Source organism: Coregonus lavaretus (assembly GCF_964263955.1).
Source record: "Coregonus lavaretus genome assembly, contig: HAP1_SCAFFOLD_716, whole genome shotgun sequence".
Classification (NCBI taxonomy): domain Eukaryota; kingdom Metazoa; phylum Chordata; class Actinopteri; order Salmoniformes; family Salmonidae; genus Coregonus; species Coregonus lavaretus.
In genome coordinates this window covers 131,040-144,665 of record NW_028161759.1, presented here as the reverse complement: position 1 = coordinate 144,665, position 13,626 = coordinate 131,040, and the positions used below count along the sequence as shown (strand labels likewise).

General features: G+C 45.7%; 1 protein-coding gene across 1 annotated transcript in view; it reads left to right on the top strand.

Moving 5' to 3' along the window:
• The window catches only part of LOC311120142 (carbonic anhydrase 14-like), a gene marked incomplete at both ends in the record, with an annotated part of 34,344 nt that extends 28,531 nt beyond the window's left edge, over positions 1-5,813 (top strand). Inside the window, 4 exons of the mRNA XM_084194758.1 lie at positions 446-469; positions 584-668; positions 1,707-1,760; positions 5,717-5,813. Of these exons, the coding sequence (XP_084050884.1) occupies positions 446-469; positions 584-668; positions 1,707-1,760; positions 5,717-5,813 (260 nt within the window). The remainder of the gene's footprint in view (positions 1-445; positions 470-583; positions 669-1,706; positions 1,761-5,716) is intronic.
• Positions 5,814-13,626: the final 7,813 nt, after the last annotated feature.

The following is a 13,626-nucleotide window of genomic DNA, read 5'->3' as shown; positions in this document are numbered from 1 at the left end:
GAGGGAGGCCTATGACAACACCACAGGAAGCTGGTGAGAGGAGGACGGCTCATAATAATGGCTGGGGTGGAGTGAATGGAATGGTATCAAACTCATGGAAACCGCGTGTTTGATACCATTCCATCCCGCCCATCCTCTCCAATTAAGATACCACCAGCCGCCTGTGGACAACACTCATTCCAAAGACTACAGAACACACCATAGATATGTAATCATTTCCCTGTAGGCCTACTAAATGTTAATTGAACATTAATTCCAAATGAATTACAGTACGTCGACTGCATAAACAAAGTAGCACAGTAGTATTTTACATGAACCCTCTGTCATACAGGCTTCATATCATTATCATGTCAAACCGTTATGCCTGTTATTCTGTAGGCCTTATGACAGAAGTCCAGGTAATAAGACAGTGCTCTAAATAACATATTCCTTTTCCCATTTGCAGAATCAGTGAAGGTGTACACTGCCGGTAAGACGTGGACATTCATAGTTTATTCATTATTAATGTAGGCCTCTGGTGAATGTATATATTTTCATGTTTGATGTATTAGTTGTAATATTTCTCTATCTATGTCTGTCTCAGGCGAGATCACAGCGATAGTAATAGGAGCTCTGTGCGGCTGCGTTGGTCTGGCTGTCATCATTCGCTTCATAGTGAAGACTATACGGTAAGGCACTGAGCTGTTAAATGGGGTTTCTTAGCTTACTAGCCTGCCTGAGTGCTATTACAACAGAGTTATCTGAAGTTGAAACAGTATGGTCAACCAGACTATTGTTATGCTGGTTACCTGTGTTTATCATAGTGCAGTATGAAACTGTGGTATGCTTTGATCCAAAATGTCCTGGGTTTCTTTTTGTTCTTTGGTGTCTCAATCTTCACATCTCTCTTGGCAGATTTTTCAAACACCTGCACAATGAAAGGGTCTTGGTAAACAGGTGGAATCCTCCATAATACCTGATACCTACTGCATACATGACCAATACTACATGTTCATAAACCAAATAAATACTACTGCCAGTGTTCTATATGACAGGGTTCCAATTACAGGGATGTCTGGAGATGCTAGCCACTCCTATAATTAAAGTTTTGGCACCCCTTGAATTGTTAAAAAATATATATATGTGGGCTCCCCCATCAGTGGACCTCCAAGAGTCAATGTGTAATTTGAACCCTGTTCAAAAAAACGTTACTATGTTAACCACCAGTGATTGGTAGATTCCCCGGCATATATGCTCAGGTCTAGGATCAGTTTGTTACTCCAATCCTAACCGTAACCATCAGGAGGTAAAAACACACAACTGACCTTAGATCAGTGCTCAGGGCAACTTCATCCTCTACCGTCTGATTGCTTTGACTGTGTGATAATTGCCCCATTCTTAATCAACCCTTTGTCCCTACATTATGCACTGTACATTTAGATCCAACAGTCTCGCTTGCCAGGCTTAATGCCAAAGACACGTGGTTGGGAATGAGACTAAGATCTGAGATGATTGGATAGGTGTAAGGAATGTGGCAAAAGGTTCACCCAGCCCACACCATACTGTCAATAACTATCTAATTATTTCAGATCTACAAAATGTGCTGAGGAGAAGGATGAAGGGTCGGTTTGGGGCATGATTGTTGCCCTTTTAACGTGATTGTGTCTGTCTATGATGTGATTGTTTGTGTTTCCTGGTCACATGACACTGTGTTTTCATCACGACAGCTCCACCTCTAGCTGGGACGTCCTGCCCAGCGTCCGGCCCGCCCCCGTGCCCAGGTCACCAATCAGATTATGACCTTTGACCTTCAACCCTTTAACCCTACTCCCTGATTTGACTCCCCATCATCTGCCTTCGATTCTAACAGTCTGTCCCTGGCTAGAGATAACTCCTAGCTCCCCTAAACCTTGGTGTGTAGCCTCCAGATCTGAAGAAAGCGCATAGATGTGTCGTTAAAATTGGTCTCAGTTGAGCTCATTTTACTTTTAGCATTTGATTTACCTATCTAATTCCTTAAGATCTGCAAACACCAAACTGGTCGGGGCTAGGAGTTGTTTTCTGGACTGGGACTCTAGAAATTCCAACATCATTTATGTATTATCCTAAAGAATCCTAATCCATTCCTGTAATCCTGTTATTCTAGGAAATTTCACAAGTCATCTGTTTAGATTGTTGTGTCTTTAAATTCAGTGTTGGACTAATTATAACACGTTTTCTCCCTCCCAATAACTTTTTAATGCTGTAGCTTCCCACTGGGCACACACTGGTTGAATCAATGTTGTTTCCACGTCATTTACATTTACATTTACGTCATTTAGCAGACGCTCTTATCCAGAGTGACTTACAAATTGGTGCATTCACCTTATAGCCAGTGGGATAACCACTTTACAATATGTTTTTTTTTTCTTTCTTTGGGGTGGGGTAAGGGGGGGGTAGAAGGATTACTTTATACTATTCCAGGTATTCCTTAAAGAGGTGGGGTTTCAAGTGTCTCCGGAAGGTGGTGAGTGACTCCGCTGTCCTGGCGTCGTGAGGGAGCTTGTTCCACCATTGGGGTGCCAGAGCAGCGAACAGTTTTGACTGGGCTGAGCGGGAACTGTGCTTCCGCAGAGGTAGGGGGGCCAGCAGGCCAGAGGTGGATGAACGCAATGCCCTCGTTTGGGTGTAGGGACTGATGAGAGCCTGAAGGTACGGAGGTGCCGTTCCCCTCACAGCTCCGTAGGCAAGCACCATGGTCTTGTAGCAGATGCAAGCTTCAACTGGAAGCCAGTGGAGTGTGCGGAGGAGCGGGGTGACGTGAGAGAACTTGGGAAGGTTGAACACCAGACGGGCTGCGGCATTCTGGATGAGTTGTAGGGGTTTAATGGCACAGGCAGGGAGCCCAGCCAACAGCGAGTTGCAGTAATCCAGACGGGAGATGACAAGTGCCTGTATTAGGACCTGTGCCGCTTCATGTGTAAGGCAGGGTCGTACTCTCCGAATGTTGTAGAGCATGAACCTACAGGATTGGGTCACCGCCTTGATGTTAGCGGAGAACGACAGGGTGTTGTCCAGGGTCACGCCAAGGCTCTTTGCAATCTGGAAGGAGGACACAACGGAGTTGTCAACCGTGATGGCGAGATCATGGAACGGGCAGTCCTTCCCCGGGAGGAAGAGCAGCTCCGTCTTGCCGAGGTTCAGCTTGAGGTGGTGATCCGTCATTCACACTGACATGTCTGCCAGACATGCAGAGATGCGATTCGCCACCTGGTTATCAGAAGGGGGAAAGGAGAAGATTAGTTGTGTGTCGTCTGCGTAGCAATGATAGGAGAGGCCATGTGAGGATATGACAGAGCCAAGTGACTTGGTGTATAGCGAGAATAGGAGAGGGCCTAGAACTGAGCCCTGGGGGACACCAGTGGTGAGAGCACGTGGTGCGGAGACAGATTCTCGCCACGCCACTTGGTAGGAGCGACCGGTCAGGTAGGACGCAATCCAAGAGTGAGCCGCGCCGGAGATGCCCAACTCGGAGAGGGTGGAGAGGAGGATCTGATGGTTCACAGTATCAAAGGAAGCAGACAGGTCTAGAAGGACAAGAGCAGAGGAGAGAGAGTTAGCTTTAGCAGTGCGGAGAGCCTCCGTGACACAGAGAAGAGCAGTCTCAGTTGAATGACCAGTCTTGAAGCCTGACTGGTTTGGATCAAGAAGGTCATTCTGAGAGTGATATCAAGAGAGTTGGCTAAAGACGGCACTCTCAAGAGTTTTGGAGAGAAAAGAAAGAAGGGATACTGGTCTGTAGTTGTTGACATCGGAGGGATCGAGTGCAGGTTTTTTGAGAAGGGGTGCAACTCTCGCTCTCTTGAAGACGGAAGAGACATAGCCAGCAGTCAAGGATGAGTTGATGAGCGAGGTGAGGTAAGGGAGAAGGTCACCGGAGATGGTCTGGAGAAGAGAGGAGGGGATAGGGTCAAGCGGGCAGGTTGTTGGGCGGCCGGCCGTCACAAGTCGCAAGATTTCATCTGGAGAGAGAGGGGAGAAAGAAGTCAAAGCATAGGGTAGGGCAGTGTGAGCAGGACCAGCAGTGTCATTTGACTTAACAAACGATGATCGGATGTCGTCAACCTTCTTTTCAAAATGGTTGACGAAGTCATCCACAGAGAGGGAAGAGGGGGTGAGGGGGAGGAGGATTCAGCAGGGAGGAGAAGGTGGCAAAGAGCTTCCTAGGGTTAGAGGCAGATGCTTGGAATTTAGAGTGGTAGAAAGTGGCTTTAGCAGCAGAAACAGAGGAAGAAAATGTAGAGAGGAGGGAGTGAAAAGATGCCAGGTCCGCAGGGAGTCTAGTTTTCCTCCATTTCCGCTCGGCTGCTCGGAGCCCTGTTCTGTGAGCTCGCAATGAGTCGTCAAGCCACGGAGCAGGAGGGGAGGACCGAGCCGGCCGGGAGGATAGGGGACATAGAGAGTCAAAGGATGCAGAAAGGGAGGAGAGGAGGGTTGAGGAGGCAGAATCAGGAGATTGGAGGGAGAAGAATTGAGCATAGGGAGGAGATGATAGGATGGAAGAGGAGAGAGTAGCGGGAGAGAGAGAGCGAAGGTTGCGACGGCACATTACCATCTGAGTAGGGGCAGAGTGAGTAGTGTTGGAGGAGAGCGAGAGAGAGAAGGATACAAAGTAGTGGTCAGAGACATGGAGGGGAGTTGCATTGAGATTAGTAGAAGAACAGCATCTAGTAAAGATGAGGTCAAGCGTATTGCCTGCCTTGTGAGTAGGGGGGGACGGTGAGAGGGTGAGGTCAAAAGAGGAGAGGAGTGGAAAGAAGGAGGCAGAGAGAAATGAGTCAAAGGTAGACGTAGGGAGGTTAAAGTCACCCAGAACTGTGAGGGGTGAGCCATCCTCAATGAAATGATGTTGAACCAACGTTGAATCGACGTTGAATTGTCTTCTGTGCCCAGTGAGTTTCTAGTAGATAATAATTAAAAGGCTTCAAAGTTCAGTAAATGTTTTCGAGGGAATGATGGAGTGAACGGATCAATGACTCAACAGAGGAGTGTGACGTAGAAACTTTCTACGTCACACTCCTCTGTTGAGTCATTGATCCGTTCACTCCATCATTCCCTCCAAAACATTTACTGAACTTTGAAGCCTTTTAATTATTATTACAATAGATGATTTGATAGATGCTTTATTTAGTCTGTTTACTTTTCTTCATTCTATTTTCAGTCTGTCTGTCTGTCTGTCAGTCAGTATCTCTGTCTGTCTGTCTGTCTGTCTGTCTGTCTGTCTGTCTGTCTGTCTGTCTGTCTGTCTGTCTGTCTGTCAGTCAGTCTCTCTGTCTGTCTGTCTGTCTGTCTGGCAGTCTGTCTGTCAGTCAGTCCGTCCGTCCGTCCGTCTGTCTGTGTTAGTCTGTCTGTCTGTCAGTCAGTCTATCTGTCTGTCTTCTCCATACCTTTATTCTTTGTTGTCGTTTGGTTCTTTTACACACAGATCTACCATTGAGATGTTTCCCAACAAGCACAAATCCATGCAGTTATTTAGTGTATCATAGTAAATGTAGTGTTACCTCCATATTATTGACTGTATGGATGTACAGTGCCAGGAAGTCTATAGGAGAAAGTGACCTCTGCTGGATGATTGAGTAAACTGCTATAAAATACAGTGCTAACAACAGAGGGAGTATGACATACAGCAGGATCAATGAGTTTTCATGCCATGTAGTTCCATTGATGAGACGGACTGCCTGTGCCCTCTGACCTGTAGGACTAAGGAGCCAGGGAAGGAGCTGAAACAGGACGTGGCCCTCAACACAACCTCTGAACCAGGAAAGAAAGAAGATCCTGTCCCCACCTCAGTCTGAGACCAATCAGAGACCTCCATGAATGATCCATCCCCCCCTCCCACCAACACCACATTCCACCCTCCGAAGGGCATGGATGAGTGCCTCTATAGCTCTGGTCCAGAGGAGGCTGGTGGGAGGAGGTATGGGAGGACAGGCTCATTGTAATGGCTGGAATGGAATAAATGGAGCAGTATCAAACACATCAAACATATGGAAACCATATTTCACTGCGTTCCATTTATTCCATTCCAGCCATTATAATGAGCCAACCCTCCTATAGCTCCTCGCACCAGCCTCCTCTTCTCTGGTCCATGTGTCTGTCTGGATGGCCTTTTGGGTGAATGCATGGTCTGTTATGGTCTACCTGAATGCATGATACTCTTTTCTATCCACGTTCTGCTCTTCCTGTCCTCTCCTTCGGGGCCTCATAGGTAGTTCAGGATGACATCATCACTTGCAACTGCCATGCGAGACACACCTCCAAAACACAGGACGGAATAGTAGAAACATGTAATTGTAGACTGTATAGTCCAAACCATGTGATTCTGAATGCAGTCCTGCACATTCCTTGCCAGTAGAAGGGCTGTGTGTGTGTGTGTGTGTGAGTGTGTGTGTGTGTGTTGCTGATGAGTGTGTGTGGGTACAAGGGGAGGATCATTGGTGTCTGGGTTGTGTCTCTTGTGGTGTGTGTGTGTGTGTTGCTTGTCTGAATTCAGCTGTAAATACATTAAGCATCAAAATAAAGTAGTTGAATGACGATGTTGCTTTGGTCAGTGTGATGTTCAGACACTGCTGTAGGAAAAGGGGTGTAGTACACATGGATGAACACTAGGTGGAGTAAGAGTTGATAGACCCAAGATGCAGTAGTTTCTACTTCCCTATGTGCACACACACACGAAGACCACCACACACACACATAAACAAAGACGCACCATTATAATATACTTTAACCGATTATGCAGCAAAGGTTCTAAACTTGCTGCAACTGTATTAAGTGATATCCATCCACCTACCATCTATCAATCCATCTATCATCCATCTATTCACTTCTTCACATCAAATCAAATCAAATCAAATTGATTGGTCACATGCGCCGAATACAATAGGAGCAGACATTACAGTGAAATGCTTACTTACAGCCCTTAACCAACAGTGCATTTATTTCTAACAAAAAAAGTAAAAATAAAACAATAACAAAAAAAGTGTTGAGAAAAAAAGAGCAGAAGTAAAATAAAATAACAGTAGGGAGGCTATATATACAGGGGGGTACTGGTGCAGAGTCAATGTGCGGGGGCACCGGCTAGTTGAGGTAGTTGAAGTAATATGTACATGTGGGTACAGTTAAAGTGACTATGCATAAATAATTAACAGAGTAGCAGCAGCGTAAAAAGGATGGGGTGGGGGGGCAGTGCAAATAGTCCGGGTAGCCATGATTAGCTGTTCAGGAGTCTTGTGGCTTGGGGGTAGAAGCTGTTGAGAAGTATTTTGGACCTAGACTTGGCACTCCGGTACCGCTTGCCGTGCGGTAGCAGAGAGAACAGTCTATGACTAGGGTGGCTGGAGTCTTTGACAATTTTGAGGGCCTTCCTCTGACACCGCCTGGTATAGAGGTCCTGGATGGCAGGAAGCTTGGCCCCAGTGATGTACTGGGCCGTACGCACTACCCTCTGTAGTGCCTTGCGGTCGGAGGCCAAGCAGTTGCCATACAAGGCGGTGATGCAACCAGTCAGGATGCTCTCGATGGTGCAGCTGTAGAATTTTTTGAGGATCTGAGGACCCATGCCAAATCTTTTCAGTCTCCTGAGGGGGAATAGGCTTTGTCGTGCCCTCTTCACGACTGTCTTGGTGTGTTTGGACCATGATAGTTCGTTGGTGATGTGGACACCAAGGAACTTGAAGCTCTCAACCTGTTCCACTACAACCCCGTCGATGAGAATGGGGGCGTGCTCAGTCCTCTTTTTTTTCCTGTAGTCCACAATCATCTCCTTTGTCTTGGTCACGTTGAGGGAGAGGTTGTTGTCCTGGCACCACACGGCCAGGTCTCTGACCTCCTCCCTATAGGCTGTCTCATCGTTGTCGGTGATCAGGTCTGTGTTACTTAATTGGCAAAGAAACAAAATCCAACTCTGCCTTGATTGGGTTGTATCCATTTCCATCCCTTCCTACTTTATCAGTGGTCAGAGAAACACAGAGATCCATGGCCATCTCCAAGGATCAGTTTCCTCTCCCCTCATCCCCCACTCCTCTTCTCTCGTTCACAGCCTGGGGGTGAAAACGGATGGAATGCTGGAGGTGTTAGTGTAGGGCAGATAGGATTACTCCTTCCTTCTCAGGTTGGGCATTAGTATCACTCTGGTGGGGTTGTACCTGGATGTTTGTTACATCTTACGCTCTTCTGTGTGACATCCAGACTGTGTGACATCATTAGTGGTCTGAACATGATGAATTTGACAAGATAATTATTCCCCTACTCCTCAATTCTCTCTGTCTCTCTCTGTCTCTCTCTGTCTCTCTCTCTCTCTCTCTCTCTCTCTCTCTCTCTCTCTCACACTCTCCTCCCTCTCTCTGGTCACTGACACCTCTTCCCCTTTCCTGGATGCCACTCCCAACCGCCCTGGGGATGGACAAACGGATGGACGTACTCAGTCACACTTGGCACCTGTGTCCCATGAATAGTTAAGGAGGGGTTTGGTGACGATCAGGTCTTAACTGAGATTAGAACACCCAGCAGGATTCAGTCCAGGCACCAGGCAGGGCTCTGGATCTCCCCAGGAGGCAACAACAATCAGCAGGAGGTGCAGGAGGCAGGACCAGGGGGTACAGCACGTGGCATGATGCCTACACTGTGGTGGAAACGTAGACTTGGGTGGAAGGGAGAAACAAAGTAAACGACTGTAAATCGGTGGATAAACAAACAAACTAATTAGACCTCTGCGCCTGTGTGTATTCGTCCATTCGGATGTGTATGTATATACAGTATGGAGAGGAAACATTGTAGCTGTGTTGTGTGTTGGTGTTTTGCTGAGGTGTTTACACACTGTAATGCACCTTCACCTTCCTATAGATATAACACTACCTGACACAGGTGAGAGTACACGTGTCCTCTGCATGCTGAAGCCCATAGAATAGCTGGCCTACAGTAGAGTGGATTGTGTAGGGTGGTAGGGACATTGGGTGATAAAGTAGGGGGGTAGAGTAGAGGGCATGGGGGATAAAGTAGGGTCCATTGAGTAGGACTCATAGCAGAGAGAGAGAGAGAGAGAGAGAGAGAGAGAGAGAGAGAGAGAGAGAGAGAGAGAGAGAGAGAGAGAGAGAGAGAGAGAGAGAGAGAGAGAGAGTCATAGATCTGGAAAAAGTGTAATCCATGTAAACTGCCTGCTATAGATATAGAATTTAGACTTAGTTTGACCACAAAACAATCAAAATGAAAGAAAAGCTGATCAGGACAAAATAAAGGTAGAGTAATAGAAAAAGGATATGATGCCTTGGTGGCAATTCACTTGAAAGGGTGGTGGAAACTGATCCTGACCAAAAAGATGCAGATTGCCTCCTGTACTCCGATGCCACTAGAGAGAGACTCACACAAGTGGAGAGTAAATCGACCCTATGCAAATAAGAGAGAGATCGAGGGAGAGGGGGAGAGAGGAGAGCGAGAGAGAGAGAGCGAGAGAGAGAGAGAGAGAGAGCGAGAGCGAGAGAGAGAGAGAGAGAGAGAGAGAGAGAGAGAGAGAGAGAGAGAGAGAGAGAGAGAGAGAGAGAGAGAGAGAGAGAGAGAGAGAGAGAGAGAGAGAGAGAGAGAGAGAGAGAGAGAGAGAGAGAGAAAGAGAGAGAGAGGGAGAGAGCTGGACCCTGAGCAGTATGGTCCCGAGGGAAAGGCATTGAAGCAAGAGGATATACACACAACTTAACTTAAACTGAACAGGAAAACAGATCCTAACATGACGTAGATAGAGAGAAGACTAAAGAGACGTCTTCTAGAGACAAGCATTGACAGCATGAAGACCCTTTATTAGAACAAACTACAACAAGGGTTGTAGGTTGTTAGAACAAGTAGATAGACACAAAGGCAAGGACGGACGAGAGAGAGAGAGAGAGAGAGAGAGAGAGAGAGAGAGAGAGAGAGAGAGAGAGAGAGAGAGAGAGAGAGAGAGAGAGAGAGTGTGTGAAAGGACTCCAGTGTTGTCCAACACCAAGCAGCAAAGGACACTTTTTAACATTTTTTTCAACCTATATTTTTTACCTTTGTCAGTCTGCATCAGTGTCATTTGGATACGATAAGTCATGGACCCTCCTCTCCTGCCGGTGGCCAGGATGGAGGTGGATGTGGACCTGGGCTTTGCCCTCTTCTTTTTCTTCCTGCTCTGTTCCTTCCTGCTGTTCACCATAGTGCGCTGTGCCCAGATGGTCCTGAACCCCTACAGCGCCATCTCTGTCGCCGCATACCAGACTACGGAGGAACAAACTGAGGACTGACCTCACTCCATAATGGGCAGGAAATAATGTGATCATAGTGGAAGAACCCTAGCCCGACTGTGGCTAGTGTGCTGAAGGTGGGAAGTTTGGTTTCGTAGTTGGACTTGTGGGAATCAGGAGGAGCAGAAAGCACATGAAGGGAGTGATACTTAAAAGTTTGGAGAATTCATCGGTCTGCAGGTCTGAAGATGAACATCACACAACATGATAACCTGGAAAACAGGAGCAAATGGGACCATGAGGATTTCAAGTTGTTACAGTACAGTTTATGTTTAGGCAATGTGCTTTTGGGAAAGTCTATAAATGTGGGAACAAATCAGTTGTCAGCATGTCATGGACCAGAGTGAGCTAAACGTGGGAATGACCCCCACTTGAGTTTTTGTCATCCTAATCAGCCACTGTCATATTCACATCTGCTTTCCATTAAAATAAATAGGCTATGCCATGAGAAAAATGACATCACAATAAATGGCATACTTGAATATCTGTTTCATTTGTGATGTTTTTACAATATGCAGTCTAGGTTATAATAATAATAATAAAGTACATTTCTATAGCGCTTTCCATAGAATCTCAAAGCGCTTGATGAGCAAAAAACTATCTAGCAATATACAGTAATATAATATCATGACAGGTCAACCAATAGAGGCCAAGTCTTTGAAAGCTGCATCCTCTGAAGATGGAGAGGGTCAGTTCATGGCTTGAGCAGAGGGAGCTGGTCAGAGGATGGTAGATGATTTAATGTCATTTTGAATAAAGACAATGCACTTTAATTGCCAATAATTAGTGGGAGTTAAAAGTAAGGGATGAGGTAATGGGAAGATTTTGGGGTCACAGAGCATGCCAAATTCGATCAGACTGACTTAATCAGTATGACAGAACAGTGTGCAACGTTTAATGGAAACGGTACTGTACTGATGCTGCGTTCACATGCTAGTCGGAACTAGGAAACTCTGACATTTCCGACTTGCTGATTCGTTGAACGCGGCACGTGTATAACTACAACCAGTTAGCAAGTCGAGAACGTGAACGCGGCATGAATGGCCAGTTGAAATACTTTACCGTACGGTGTGCTGCACAGGTTTTGCTATTTCAAATGGTAACACCCATACTGATAAGGCCACACCATAGACTGTAAAAAGAACCGTTCACTAAAAAGAGTCACGGAACGTACCAGACGTTGAACCTCTGCCCAGGCATTGCTGACGCATGCCAGATCTTACAACGCCTGGATAGCTATTTTACGATCATTTAACCACATCATATGTTATAGCAATCTGGTGCCCGACGGCACAGTCAATGACGTGGCATGCAACCATTGGTTGATGCATTGGGTGATGCATGCAGTGTCTGAGCAGAGGAACGCGACCATAATGTGGTTTTGCCGCGTTCAAAACAACTGGGAACTGGGAATTCGGAAATCTCTGACTTCTGACTTCAGTGCGTTCAAGACAACTGAGAACTAAAAAAACGAGCTCCGACTGGGATTTTTTTTTTTACGGTTATCCAACTCGGAATTCCAAGTCTATTAGTATGGTTTTTGAACACCATAATTTATTTACAAGCATGATAGCTGAACTTTTAGTGTATGGTTTACGCAGCTTGTTGGCCATTAGCCAATCAGCGTTTCTCAATGAGTTCAAAACACGTCAATGCATCCAACTGGTATTGACAACTTTAGAACTGGTAAATTCCCACCTCCCACTTGGTTACGAATGCAGCATTAATGGTGCTTTCAAGACAACTGGGAACTCTGGGAAAAAAACGAGGTCAAATCATGACGTCAGTGATCTTCAGGTTGGAAAGTTGGAGTTCTAGACTAGATGCCCGAGTTTCCGACTTGGAATTCCGAGTTGGATGACCGTTCAAAAAGCTATTTTTTTGTTTTATTCCTAGTGTTTGTGACGCCCGCCGTTTGGTGAGACATAGACCCGGTGGCAATGGCGAGACTGAGAATACCCTGTCTGTCTTGTTGAGCTTTGACACAGAGTTTCTACCTGATAAGGTCAGGTTAGCTTATATTTGCTATTCTGTGAGGGCCTATGTTCTGAACCCACTTCGGTGCTTTAGGTGCCAAGGATTCGGACACATTGCAGCAGTGTATAGAAGGGAGATCCCACGATGTGAGAAATGTGCAGGAGGGCATAGTTAGAGGGAGTGTACAGTTGGGATAGAGAAAGCACAGTGTGTCAACTATGGGGGTGCCCATGCAGCTGGGGATCCGAAGTACCCTGTGAGAGAGAGACAGGTTGAGATTGCCAGAGTTTGAGTGGGGCAGAAAGTTTCCTATGCTGAGGCAGTGAAGAGAGTAGAGGATAGCCCAAGGGTCAGTGAGTCGACTGGGAGGCACCCAGTGAGTAGGCCTGGAGAGAGAGCCAGAAAGGATGAGTTTTAGTAAGGTTGGATTTCTTGCGTAATAGCCATTGTGATCAACTGCACTGCACTGATGGAGCGGAAATCACAGAAGATAGATGCAGTGGTGTAAAGTACTTAAGTAAAAATACTTTAAAGTACTACTTAAGTAGTTTTTTTGGGTATCTGTACTTTACTATTTATATTTTTGACAATTTTTACTTTTACTTCACTACATTCCTATAGAAAATGATGTACTTTTTACTCCATACATTTTCCTTGACACCCAAAAGTACTTGTTACATTTTGAATGCTTAGCAGGACAGAAAATTGTCCAATTCGCACACTTATCAAAAGAACATTCCTGGTCATCCCTACTGCCTCTGATCTGGTGGACTCACTAAACACAAATGCTTTGTTTTTAAATTATGTCTGAGTGTTGGAGTGTGACCCTGGCTATCCGTAAATAAATAAATAAAAGACAATTATGCCATCTGGTTTGCTTAATATAAGGAATTTGTAATTATTTGTACTTTTACTTTTGATACTTAAGTATATTTTAGCAACTACATTTACTTGTACTTATTTAAAACGAAATACTTTTAGACTTTTACTCAAGTAATATTTTACTGGGTGACTTTCACTTTTACTTGAGTCATTTTCTATTAAGGTATTTTTACTTTTACTCAAGTATGAGAATTTAGTACTTTTTCCACCACTGGATAGATGGTAGTTGCAGCAGCAGAGAAACTTTAGTGCGAGAGATTTTAGTGCAGAAGATCTACAGGAAGTTTTGAGAGAAGGCGTTCCATCATCCCAGGCCGACTGCCTGATGTAGGATCGTTTAGGGCCAAAGTAGAGGGATGGGGTGATGGGTTTTTGGGGATAGTGTATAGGTGTAGGGTTAGATGGTGTAATACGCACTCCGACCTGTAAGGGCAGCAATATGCAACACAGCGTCTAGTCTGCCGGAAAGCCACAGGAGAAGAAGTTGAATGCGGGGGGT